The 14,381-nt window shown below is 40.8% G+C and overlaps 1 protein-coding gene across 2 annotated transcripts in view; it reads left to right on the forward strand.

Moving 5' to 3' along the window:
• WDR75 (WD repeat domain 75) overlaps positions 1-14,381 on the forward strand; it is a 219,199-nt gene that overhangs the window by 40,656 nt on the left and 164,162 nt on the right. For both annotated transcript variants that reach the window (XM_072120944.1, XM_072120943.1), the window contains exons 7-8: positions 255-371; positions 13,975-14,063. In XM_072120944.1, coding sequence (XP_071977045.1) covers positions 255-371; positions 13,975-14,063 — 206 coding nt within the window. The remainder of the gene's footprint in view (positions 1-254; positions 372-13,974; positions 14,064-14,381) is intronic.

The raw sequence follows: 14,381 nt of genomic DNA on the forward strand, positions 1-14,381 counted from the left end.
CTGATCTGCAATTTGAATCTGCACACTTTTTTTAAGCAAAAAAATGTAACCATTTATAGTTCGCACATATGGCATGAAAAAAAAATGTAGGTGAACCCACACTGTACCATGTTAACACAAATAAGCATGCAAATTGGTGATCCACTTAAAAAAAAAAAACATACTTTTTTTAAAATGTAATCATGTTGCATTTTATTACTGACTTTCGATGAGTTTAACAAAACATTTTCTACATGGTTGAAATTTTTCCTCAGGTTCTCATTAAGTTCTTCTAGTAAAAAGGGAGCAAACAATACATTCACTGTGGTAACCTGTCATCCTACTGAAGATTGCATTGCAACAGGACATAAAGATGGAAGAATAAGACTATGGTGAGCATGTTTTACTTTATTTTATTTTTTTCACAGATAACCGAAAGCACAATAAGTAGCAAGCATACAAAAAGTAAACTAATGTAGAATGTATCTAGGTTATAAAGAGTTGGAATGTTGCCCTTAACTAGACAAAGAAAATAAGGGGCGACATGAGAAGGGAGCAAAGACGGCAGAAGAAAGCAAAGGGAAGAAGGTGGTAGTCAGTAGATCACTAGAGGCCAAAGGCAAATGACAGGAATAAAATTGCTTTGACGAATCCAGATGGAGTGGAATATCTATAGGACCCTACAGCAGAACCAGTGAGTTTAATGATTGGATGGACACCAGTGGAGCAACAAAAGAGCGACAGAGAAGAAGCAGAGGAAGGAATGTTTGTAGGACTAGGTTGTAATCGCTCACTGCTGAAGCAGGATTAACGTCTGGTACAGTGGCAAGTAGAAGTCTACTACTTGATGGTTAGTAGACTAAACTACAGTGTAGAAAGGGGTTAAGACCGGGCGGTTTCTGACAGTGCAGTAATATCCTTTCCTCCTGACCATATCTCCGATAGATAGGATCATCATCCGCAAAAATAAAATTAAATAGAACCCGTCAGGCAAAATTACCCCCCTAAACTAAATATATTTTCATACACTGCCATAAGAGAGCATTGCCTCTATCCCTTCATTGTCCCTCTACATGTCTGTAAACCTAAGCAATGAGGTCCTAAAGCTGTATGCAAATGACCTGTGAAATGTCCAATGAGTCATTAGCATATTCAAGCTGTCCAGCTTATTCGTGAGTGGGAGGTACAGCCACACCCCCAGTGTATGACTGACAGCCTGTATAATGGTGTGAGGCTGTGTATTGATGTGCTACCTGGTGCTGGCGGCCACACCCCCTGCAGCCTGTGTGTGTGTATAGGAGAGCTCCAGGATGCAGCCATGTTATAGCAGAACATGTCAGGTACTTGTGTAGCTGATGTCTGTGTCTCTCACATGTATATGGGAGGATGCAGCATGTCAGCAGATGCAGCACACACACTAACTATGCTTTACTATACATTACACACAGACCTGAGCAGGGGGAGGAGAAGGGAGGGGTGACAGGGGTGACATCACTGCCTCTGACCATGTGACCAGCATAATTTACATAATAAAGAAAAGATTATTTTTATAATGATTAATGTCTGAATCGACTAGATAAAGGCTGGGATGGGACCCTTGTGAGCTGCTCCAACAGGTAGTAGTGACAGGACTAGTGACACAGACCTGATGACAGGTGTCCTCTAACCCCGTAGCGCAATAAGACGTACCCCTAGTCTTGCTGCGCATGGGGAAGTATGAAGAGGGCTCACGGGCTGAGCCCTCTTCATACTCACCGGGCATTTGCTAACACCCGGGTTGCTAACACCCGCAAAGGGTGTTAACCCTTTGATCGCCGCTGGCGGCATTAAAGAGCTGGCGGCGCATGGGCCCCGCCGTCTTGGCTCCGATCTTCACTCCTCAGGACGTCACCGAGATCCCAGGCTGTCATGATCGAGGCTATCTATTATAATGTGCGATCTGCACATTGTAATAGATGGTATGCAAAATCCCCATATACTGCCATACTGTAGTATGGCAGTGTATGGTAGGATCAATCAGACAACCTAGGGTTAAAGTACCCTAGGGAGTCTGAAAAATAGTAAAAAAAATAAATTATATTAAAAAAACCTAAAAATTCAAATCACCCCTTTTCCCTAGAACTGATATAAATAAACAGTAAAAATCCTAAACACATTAGGTATCTCCGCGTCCGAAAATGCCCGATCTATCAAAATATAATAACCGTTTTCACTGCGTTTTACCCCGTAGCGGAAAATAGCGCCTGAAGTCGCAAATTGGATTTTTTACCCATTTTAAAAAATAGAAAAAATTCTATACAAAGTGATCAAAAGGTCGCACAGTCCTAAAAATAAAAGCATTGAAAATGTCATCAGAAGTCGCAAAAAATGACACCACCCACAGCTCTGTCCACTGAAGTATGAAAAAGTTATTAGCGCAAGAACACTGTAAAATGAAGATTTTTTTTTTCTGTACAGGAGGTTTTAATTTTTGTAAATGTATGAAAACATTATAAAACCTATACAAATTTGGTATCCCTGTGATCGTATTGACCCAATTAATGAAGTAGATCTGTCATTTGGGGCGCACAGTGAAAGCTGTAAAAACCAAGCCCACAAGAAATGGCGCAAATGTGTTTTTTCATCATTTTCACTGCATTTAAAAAAAATTTTCCCGCTTCCCAGTACACGGCATGGAATATTTAATACCATCACTACGAAGTGCAATTTGTTACGCAGAAAATAAGACATCACACAGCTCTGTACATGGAAAAATAAAAAAAGTTTTATAGATTTTTGAAGGTGGGGAGTGAAGGGTGGTAGCAGCATGGCCAGTGGTATAGAACTATTAGACTAAAAAGGAAATGTCAGAGGGGCTTGGCACCAGAGCACAATACCTCAAATGTAAAGGTGAAATTGAAGACTTTATCCGGTAGGGGCAGCAATTGGAAGAGGGACTCCACCTACTTGGTGTAGGCACCCCAAATTAATTTCACCACAAAGAACGGAATGGGGCGTGCACAGCTGTAGTATAGACTGGTCCGCACACCAACAAGAGACAATATACACTAAGAAGAAAAGAAGTGTGCTATTCCAGACCCAAAACTGATTTTCAATACAATTCAATCTTTATTAAATAATTCATGAAATACACAACTGCTAGTTTAAAATCATTTAAAAATATCAATAAGGACACAGGACAGAGTGGGTGCATCACCCTACTCCATCCACCACCCCTTACCACAAGTGTATGGACGATAGGATAAGATGAAAAAGTGCCAAAGTATACAATATCTAAATAGCAATACGTTTCTGTGGCTAGGATAGGCAAGGTGCAAACAATGCAAAAAATATGTACATCCAGATAACATATATATAAAGGTACGAACGCCCAGGTGTTCCCATCCACAAACCTAAGCCACAATGCACGGCATACACAGAACAATGGTACGGGTGGGAGGCTCCCCACGCGTATCGTCACCTTTTATGCACTGAACTCTGGCCTAGAATGATGAGATACCGGTGCGTTCGTGACCGGAAGTGACGTGCCGGTAAAAAAGGATGCGCGTGCGACACTTTTTCCTCGTCACTTCCGGTCACGAAAGCACCGGTATCTCATCATTCTAGGCCAGAGTTCAGCGCATAAAAGGTGACGATACGCGCGGGGAATCTCCCACCCCTACCATTGTTCTGTGTATGCTGTGCATTGTGGCTTAGGTTTGTGGATGGAAACACCTGGGCGTATATATATGCTATCTGGATGTACATTTTTTTTTTTTTTGCATTGTTTGCACCTTCTTGCCTATCCTAGCCACAGAAACGTATTGCTATTTAGATATTGTATACTTTGGCCTCTGGGCCCCAGGGCAAAATTCCCGAATAGCCATAATTAATGTCCCCCCTCACCAGTAGCCATAATTAATGTCCCCCCGCACCAGTAGTCATAATTAATGTCCCCCCTCACCAGTAGCCATGATTAATGTCCCCCCCTCACCAGTAGCCATGATTAATGTCCCCCCCTCACCAGTAGCCATGATTAATGTCCCCCCCTCACCAGTAGCCATAATTGATGCCCCCCTCACCAGTAGCCATAATTGATGCCCCCCCCTCACCAGTAGCCATAATTGATGCCCCCCCCTCACCAGTAGCCATAATTGATGCCCCCCCCCCACCAGTAGCCATAATTGATGCCCCCCCCACCAGTAGCCATAATTGATGCCCCCCCACCAGTAGCCATAATTGATGCCCCCCCCTCACCAGTAGCCATAATTGATGCCCCCCCCTCACCAGTAGCCATAATTGATGCCCCCCCCTCACCAGTAGCCATAATTGATGCCCCCCTCACCAGTAGCCATAATTGATGCCCCCCCCCACCAGTAGCCATAATTGATGCCCCCCCCCACCAGTAGCCATAATTGATGCCCCCCCCCACCAGTAGCCATAATTGATGCCCCCCCCCTCCAGTAGCCATAATTGATGCCCCCCCCCTCACCAGTAGCCATAATTGATGCCCCCCCCCTCACCAGTAGCCATAATTGATGCCCCCCCCCTCACCAGTAGCCATGATTGATGCCCCCCCCTCACCAGTAGCCATGATTAATGCCCCCCCTCACCAGTAGCCATGATTAATGCCCCCCCTCACCAGTAGCTATAATCAATGTCCCCCCCCCTAGCAGTAGCCATAATCAATGTCCCCCCACCAGTAGCCGTGATTAATGCCCCCCATAGGTAATATCCCCCCCAAATAGCCATTTCCTAACTTTCACCTATGCCTTCCGCCCCCCCCCCCCCCAAATAGAAACTGAGCCCCATATATTTAAGCAAAATAAAACTCTTACCTGGTTATTCCGCTCCTCTTTGCGCTTTCTCTCTCTTATAAAGATCGGTGCAGGCGACGGCTGATGACGCGTCTACCAGGTCAGGTGCCGGGTCATAGACCTCGGCAGACCCGGCGCAGGCAGGCGCGTCATTAAGCCTGTGTCGGCGTCGATGGATGCGGTGTGCGGGGATGGCCGATGAGGTGGGTGGGAAGGTGGGCGGATCGGGGGCCCGTTCAAATTTTGAATTGTGACAGCTCCGGGCCCTCCTGATCCAGCGCACGGACCAGATGCAGAACAATTTAAAACATCTGCCCGCTGTGCTGCGCGATCGGTACGTCACTGAGGCTGCCGGCAGCCATCACTGTGAAAACGCCCGCGATCGGTGCTAGCAATATGCAGCAAAGACTTACCGGCTATGGAGAGGGCTCAGCCCGTGAGCCCTCTCCATGCAGCGCGTCCCGACCGCCACCGTGAATACACGGCGGGCAGTCTGGATTACCGTCTTACAAGACGACCCCTTGTACGCCAGAATATACAATAGTCAAATGGGTGCACAGTCCTCAAAATGGTAGCACTGAAAGCGCATCTCATATTACAAAAAATTACACCACACACAGCTCCGTACAAAATTCGCACCAGAAGATGGCAAAATGACTTTTTTTTTTTTTTTTTTAGTACATGAGGTTTTAATTTTTGTAAATGTATACAAACATTATTAAACCTATGTAAATATATTATCCCTGTGATCGTACTGACCTACAGAAAAAAGTAGAAATGTCGTTTGGGGTGCACAGTGGAAGCTGTAAAATCCAAGCCCACAAGAATGTCACAAAGGCATTTTTTTAACCAAGTTTACTGCATTTGGAATTTTTTACCACTCCCCAGTACAGGGAATTGGATGTTAAATAATATCACTATGAATTGCAATTTTTTTACGCAGAGCTCTTTCACGGTGGGGAATAAAAAATGGAAACGCAAAAACAAAAAGGGGGTAAAGATGGCAATATGATCCATGAGCAAGCTAACTTATCACAGTCCCCTAGTCCCTGCATCTACTCAGGACTACTGTCACTGTATGGGGGTAATGATCAGCATATGGCGGTAATATTCCTCACTGAATGGCAGTAATATGATATTCATCACTATATTTGTATAGCATAGTATAGCAGTACTATTGGTAACATTGGCCTTTCTATAGTCTTTATTACCAGAATGATGCTATTTATGTGGTTGTAAAGGTGGCAGCATCATATGGCAGTATTATTTGTCCTATTGTTAGGTGGTATTGTGGACCCATTGGGCTAAATTTCTGTGTTGGCACCTCGTGATAGAAACGTTGGCTTTGGTTTGCAGTTTGGGCACTCGGTCTCTCAAAGGTTCACCATCACTGGAGTAGGGTGTTGCACCCACTCTGTCCTGTGTCCTTATTGATATTTTTAAATGATTTTAAACTAGCAGTTGTGTATTTCATGAATTATTTAATAAAGATTGAATTGTATTGAAAATCAGTTTTGGGTCCGGAATAGCACACTTCTTTTCTTTAGTGTATATCACCCCAAATTAATTTGCCATCTTGACCAAGGATTGACAGTATGTCTCCGAAATGAAGTGGGAGACTCAAAAAAAAATTCCCAAAGATTGCAGTTTACCAGGCAGGATTCAAATTATCGTCTTACAAAGCCAGGAGCCCAGGACCTTCTGTTCCCAGTGCTTTTTTAAACATGACACATTTTTGGTTTCCTCAGACTGCAGGAGTGGTGAGGAAGTATAGGGCTGGATTATCATTGGAGCTCCTCCTGCAAACCACTTAATCTTCCTGTCACAGGGACCCTGGACAGATGCTCCAGTGCTAACCCATATTAGCCCCCCCTCCTTTCATTGTATTAGTATCTTATCTTATTTTAATTGCTCTGCCTCAGCATTAAATGGTATAAGTTGCTTCTTAACTTTATGATAAATAAGTAGGTTTTGATTGTAGTTCTGGCACTCTGTCTAAAATGTTTTCCTGAACAACCCCTGAAACAACTGCAGAAAGGTACCACTTGGAACATGCCTCGGCATGTTGAACCAAAGATGTTGAGTACGTGTTCTCAAATTAATATCCAGACATAGCCAGATAATTGCAAGACATCCTACAGTGCAGGACATTATTATTGTTTACTCGATCCCCATCAGGTCTTGAGTTTTCTCGGAGACAGACGGAAACTCCAGGGAGAAGGGAGATGCGTTTTAATGGAGGTGTTAATGGAGCCTGAAGCTTCTTTGGCTCATTTGCATAATTATTAAAGCCCCTATTTCTTTAAACTCTATGCACTTCTTTTAAGAGCAGCATATGGGACGCACACCTGCATGTAAGAGTTCTTGGTTTACAATCCTTGATCTTGGTGCTAGGTGTCCTTTAACCCCTTAACGACTTGGCCTTTTTTAGTTTTTTCACTTCCATTTTTCACTCCCCACCTTCAAAAATCTATAACTTTTTTATTTTTCCACATAAAGAGCTATGTGATGGCTTATTTTCTGCGTAACAAATTGCACTTCATAGTGACGGTATTTAATATTCTATGGCGTGTACTGGGAAGCGGGAAAAAAATTCCAAATGCAGTGAAAATGGTGAAAAACCACATTTGTGACCTTTTCTTGTGGGCTTGGATTTTACAGCTTTCACTCTGCGTCCCAAATGACATGTCTACTTTATTCTTTGGGTCGGTACGATCACGTGGATACCAAATTTGTATAGGTTTTATAATGTTTTCATACATTTAAAAAAATTAAAACCTCCTGTACAAAATATTTTTTTTTTTATTTTGCTATCTTCTGGGGCCAATAACTTTTTCATACTTTGGTGTACGGAGCTGTGGATAGTGTCATTTTTTGCGAATTTTGATGCCGTTTTCATTACTATAATTTTTGGGACTGTGCGACCTTTTGATCACTTATTAATTTTTAATATTTTTCAAAATGGCAAAAAAATGCCATTTTCAACTTTGGGCGCTATTTTCCGTTACGGGGTTAAACATAGTGAAAAAACATTATCATATTTTGATCGGGCATTTTCGGACGCGGCGATACCTAATGTGTTTATGATTTTTACTGTTTATTTATTTTTTATATCAGTTCTAGGGAAAGGGGGGTGATTTGAATTTTTAGGTTTTTTTATTATAATTTTTTTTTTTAATTTTTTTTACTTTTACTATTTTTCAGACTCCCTAGGGTACTCTAACCCTAGGTAGTCTGATCGATCCTATCATATACTGCCATACTACAGTATGGCAGTATATGTGGATTTTACTCCCCATGCATTACAATGTGCAATTAGCACATTGTAATGCATGGGTTAAAACGAAGTAGCCTCGGGTGTTCGGAACACCCGAGGTTACCATGGCGACGGATCGCCCCTCCCCGTGACGTCATCGGGGAGCAGCAATCCACAACAAGATGGCGGCGCCCATGCCGGCGGCGATCGCGGAGAAAACACCCGCGATCGGTGCTAGCACCAATCGCGTGTGTTACCGGTAAGCCTTTGCTGCAATATGCAGCAAAGACTTACCGGCTATGGAGAGGGCTCGGCCCTCTCCATGCACCGGGACCCGGCGCGCGCCGTACTAGTACGGCGCGCGTCGGGAAGGGGTTAAACCAATAAGAATAAAGTCTGACGAAGCGACAAGGTGTCCGTCGGAGGTACATGAGACCCCAATGGATGTCTTGTTTTCGTGATCTTTGGTGGTCTCAGCACTGCGACCCCCACTGATAAGCAAGTTGGGCCCTAGCACGTGGATAAGGCCTGACTTTTATTCATGGAAAAACCCCTCTGAGGCCTGGTGACGAAATGTTTAACCCCGTACCGACATTTGAGATAATAATAGTACTGCATAACGGGAGGTGCGTTCCCGCATTATACACTAATATTTCGTCAAGCTTCTGGCGCCGGCTCCTAAACAGAGCTGGTGCTAGAACCTGCGGGTGTTGGCTGTATACTATAGCTGACACCCGCCTCTATCGTGGGTGTGAACCCCTAACATGCCGCGGTCGCGTGAACCTCTAAAAGTAAATTTAAAAAGTTAGACATTGAACACACTTTTTAATAAAAATAATTAAAGTCCCCTAAACACAAACAGCCCTAAACTAGCTCCGTCAACCAAAAAATATTGAAGTTGCGTGAGTGAGAAGATGGCGATGCAAAAAGATTTTTTTTTTTTTTAAACCCCCCCCCCCTAAACAATTAAAGGGTTAACAAACTTCATAAAAGTTGTTTTACGTACGTTAAGGGGTGTAGTTTCTATAATGGGGTAATTTATGGGGTTTTCTTTTATTTGGGCCTCTCAAAGTGGTTTGAAACCTGAGCAGGTCCCTCAATAGCAGGATTTTGTGTTTTTTATGAAGACATTCAAAGCCTCATAACGTCCTACAAAAATGTACAAAAATGCTTGAAAAACCATGTCCACACATTCGGTGAATGTTGGTTATTAAGTATTTTTGCGGTTATCACGGTGTAGAAAAAGTAGAACATTTTGAAATTCGAAAATCGAGAATTTTTCATAATTTTCACCAAATATCTGATTTTCTCATAAATAAATGCAAAACATACCACCAAAATTTTTCAAATAACATGAAGTACAATGTGTCACGAGAAAACTATTTCAAAATCACTTGGATATGTTAAAGTGTTTTAAAAGTTATAAACCATTTATAGTGACACGGGGCAGATTTGAAAAAATGGGCCATGTCAGGAAGGTGAATAGTGGCTTTGGGTTAAGGGGTTAAAATATTCTCCTAAATAAACAAACTGTTAACTATAAAAATTGTTTGATGTCACATTAATTTTAACTAGGGTCTTTTTAAGCCCTTAATAAATATTTTCGTCCTCATTAATATTATGAGGGGTTCAATAGACGGTGCAAATAATGGGGTTCATAACAGGTACCCCTTTCTTGTGCCTCATGTTAAGTTAAAAAAAAAAAAAAAATTCCGGGATCACTCCATTACGAAGCTAATGAGACCGGTCAGTGGGCCACTTCCTGGAGTCTTAAGCAGCCCAGGACTTTACAAACAATGTTCTAAATTTCTCTTCTATCTTTTATCATATTGGTGTCCTCAGAACTCTTATATTTAAACTCAGCATAGTTAAAAACAAGTAACTGCTTAAATTGCCGTGTTAGCATGTTATAAGTTGGCTTTGGTTGGCGTGCTCGGCAATCTGTCAGCTCCATAGAGATGAATGGAACAGAACGGACATGTACGGCTGTCTGCTTCATTCATCTCCAGGGGTGTCGAGAAGTCTGAGGTATGTCATGAGAGCTCTTCCCATACTTTTTTCTTCTTCCATGCTGATATGGGGGTTGCAATGGTTTGTCTGAAAACTCTGCTCAGCATCATCACACACACACACGCCCCGCACACACACACGCCCCACACACACACGCCCCCCCCCCCCCCCACACACACACACACACGCCCCATTCTCCCAGTATCAGATCCTGTGGTGATGTAAGAAGCAAGTGATCAGTCACATTATTCTGACATCACCGCAGGTTCTGTACCTGTAGGCAGAGGGAGAGAGCAGTGCGGAGCCTCTCCTATCTGGGAGATCCGGTGCAGCTCTATATCAGGGCATCACCCGATCTCCATTACAGCAGTCAGGAGGGTCTGGCAGTGCTAGATCCTCCTGACCTTCTGTCTATAAGCCGGCACTTTTTTAGCAAGATTTTTTTTTTTTTTTGCTTAAAAAGTATCTTGTAGTCCAAAAAAATACGGTACATATTTCCACATGTGTTAATTCATAGTTTTGATGCCTGTAGTGAGAATCTACAATTTTTTAGAGTCCTAAAAATACAGAAAACTCTTTGAATGAGAAGGTGTATCCAAACTTTTGGTCTGTTCTGTATATTTATTTCTATAAATACACATATAGGAAGTGGATACGGACACCAAGCTAACTGTGGAAAGATAAAAAAAGTAATTTTTTTGCTTATTAACCCGAAGCCGCTTTTCACCTTCCTGACAATGGCCCATTTTCTCAAATCTGCCCAGTGTCATTACAAGTGGTTATAACTTTGGAACGCTTTAACATATCCAAGTGATTTTGAAATTATTTTGGTGGTATGTGTTGCATTTATTTATGAAAAAAACGGATATTTGGTGAAAATTTGGAAAGTCTCGATTTTTGAGATTGAAAATGTTAAAAATGTTAAAAACTTGATAACTCACATTAACCGAATGTCTGCTTTATGTATCCATGGTTTTTTATGCATTCTCTAATTTTTGTAAGATGTTTTGGGGCTTTGAACTTTGGGTACAATCTCTCAAATTTTCATATAGAACACAAAATCATGCTTTTGCAGGGCCTGCTTAGATTTTAAGTCACTTTAAGAGGCCTAAATAAAAGTAAAACCCCATAAATTACCCCATTATAAAAACTACACCCCTTAATGTATGTAAAACAACTTTCATAAAGTTTGTTAACCCTTAGATTATTTTACAGGGGATAAAACAAAATCTAATGCAATTTTGAACTTTACATTTACATTTTACAAAAATGTACAAATTCTCAGTGGATAAAATACCAAAACGGTCCAGAAAGTTTGATACCCAATTTCTCCTGAGTGTAACAATACCACATATGTGGTGGTAAACTGCTGTAGGGGCACACGCCAGGGCATTGAAGGGAAGCTGCGCCATTCAGAGCAGATTATGCATTGTGTCTTTTTTTTTTTTTTTTTTTTTTTTTTTTTTTGCTATACAATCTTTATTTTTTGGGAAATTTGTGCTGATAAGGGCTTATTTTATGCAACATTAGATACACTTCACAAATACTTCATTTAAGTGGGTCATTAGCTCATTGATGAGATTTTATTAACTCTTAAATGTATGTAAGAAAAAAAATTGTACATTTTGTTTTCCTCTTCTTGTAATTTTTTTTTAGGCCATTCACCGTACCATAAAAATAACATTATCTTCTATGGATCACTACGGTTGTGGTGATACCTCATTTATATATATATTTTTTTTAAATATATTTTTACAATTTTACTTAAGATTTATTTTCGTGTCGCCATCTTTTTGGAGACAAAACGCTAATATTTTTTGGTTGACAGAGCTGGTTTAGGGCTTATTTATTACGTATTGAGTTGTCCTTTTCAGCGATGATCACATTTTAGAATATTTTTGTGAAGGGATTAATTGAAAAATTTACATTTTTGGCAAGTTTTTCGTGTGTTTTGTTTTTACGGCCCTCACCAAGCGGGCCCAATAAATGATACTGCGTTATTGTACAGATTGTTACGGGCGCGCCAATACTAAATATTGTTTTTTCTGGTGATTTTGTGTTTTTTTACTTTATTAAATATGTATAGGGAATATTTGTGTTTTAGGGGACTTAAACTTTATTTTTTATTAATAAATGTTTATATTGAGAGTTTTTAACTTTTTTTTTTTGTTGAGCTTGTTTAAGCTCTTCTTCACCCTATACAGTGTAAGACAGATGTATTACACTGTATTATGTGACACACTGAGCATGCTACACATGCTCAGTGTGTCAGCCGGGTCCTGCCAGAAGTAAGAAGCCGCGGAGCACGTGAGAATCATGAGGTCTTAAGGAACTGCCCAAGGAGCTCAGCTAGAAAGAAAGGTGGCAAAACACAGGTCTGGCCAAGGTTATAAAATAATTTTGGTGGCACTTAATGGGGTATTCCCATCAGGGAATTTACATTTAATTAAATTGCCATATGTAAACATTTCTTCAATTGGATGTTAATAAAAAAAAAATGTTCCTGTGTGAAGATAATTTCTCATAAATGTAGTCAAGTTGTCCCTTTAGAAACCAGATGGCTTCCCCGGATACAACCACCCCGGCAATCATTACCACTGGACGGCTGTAGGACCTGCAGTAACTCCAGGACATTTCATATACAAAAACAATTAGTTTCTTTGTGCAATCTCTCCAGTAAAGGTGACCTTATCCGATGATGCTGAGCTGTCTTTCTGTATGGATGAGGCATAGTTTCATAGTTTAGTTTCATAGTTTATACGGTTGAAAAAAGACACTTGTCCATCAAGTTCAACCAAGGAAGGGTAGGGATTGGATGAGGAAAGGATTTAGGGGAAACAATTCTATATAACATAACAATCAGCTGTGCGTGCTGTGTTTTAGTGCGAACAACAGGGATATTTTAATTCGTGTAAAATATATATATATATATATATATTATATTATATTATATTATATTATATTATATTATATTATATTATATTATATTATATTATATTATTATTTATTTTATTTTTTTTTTTTGAAGCCTAAATCTGGGGAGCGTCTTATAGTCCAAAAAATACGGTACTTAACAAAAAAGTGTGAAACAACTGGAAATATTTCTTATATTTTAGGTTCTTCAAAATAGCCATGTTTTGCTTTGATTACTGATTTGCACACTATTGGCTTTCTCTTGGTGAGCTTCAAGAGGTAGTCATCTGAAATGGTCTGCCAACAGTCATGAAGGAGTTCCCAAAGATGCTCAGCACTTGTGTGCCCTTTTGCTTTCTCTCTGCGGTCCAGCTCACCCCAAAATATCTTGATGGGGTTCAGGTCTGGTGACTGGAGGCCAGTTCATCTGGCTTAGCACCCCATTACTCTCCTACTTGGTCAACACAGCCTGGAGGTGTGTTTGGGTCATTGTCCTTTTGAAAAATAAATTATTGTCCAAATAAAGGCAAACCGGATGGAATAGCATGCCGCTGCAAGTTGCTGTGATAACCATGCTGGTTCAGTATATCTTCAGTAGGACTGAAGCTGTGTATCCTCCTAACTTCTGCAGAACACATCTGATGGTCCCAACCCCATTTAAAAGGCAAGAAATACCCTTATTGACCTGACAGTGCATACCTGTGATGTGAAAACCTCTTGAAGCGCATCAAAAGAATGCAAAGCTAAGCTTTAATCAAAGAAAAAGGTGGCTACTTTGAAAAACCTAGAATATATGACATATTTTCAGTTTCACACTTTTTTGTGTTAAATTATAGTTTTGATGCCTTCAGAGTGAATCTAAATATTTTATAGTCTTGAAAATACAGAAAACTCTGACTGAGAAGGTATGTCCTAACTTTTGGTCTGTGCGTGTATGTATAATATTCTTCTGCTTCTATGTTCCTAGGGAATATTTGGTTAATATGATTCATAATACATATTATGCCTTTGCTCTTTTAGGAGAAATTTTAACCATAAACAAGACTACACTTACTCAACTCTACATTGGCACCATGATTCTGTTGCCGACCTGGCCTTTTCTGCTGAAGGTTTGTTTTTGCTCCTATTCCAATTCCTCTTTTGGTTGTTGATTGTAATGACTGTTTTACGTTTTGATTGTATTTGTTTCATTTCTATAAAGTGAGGGCAGGGCGTATTAAGTTTCCATGCTACATGTGCTACAGACACTCAAAGCGATTACGCCCCTCCACCGGAGCTGTTAACCCCTTCATGCTCTGCGACGCCGCAGAGCTGTGAAGGGTATATGAAGAGGGCTCACGGGTTGAGCCCTCTTCATACAGAGATGAGCTTTGCTGCATATTGCAGTAAAGACCCATCGCTGCAAGTATTGCAGTATATGGTAGGAA

The sequence above is a fragment of the Engystomops pustulosus genome, chromosome 8 (assembly GCF_040894005.1).
Source record: "Engystomops pustulosus chromosome 8, aEngPut4.maternal, whole genome shotgun sequence".
In the NCBI taxonomy this organism is placed as follows: domain Eukaryota; kingdom Metazoa; phylum Chordata; class Amphibia; order Anura; family Leptodactylidae; genus Engystomops; species Engystomops pustulosus.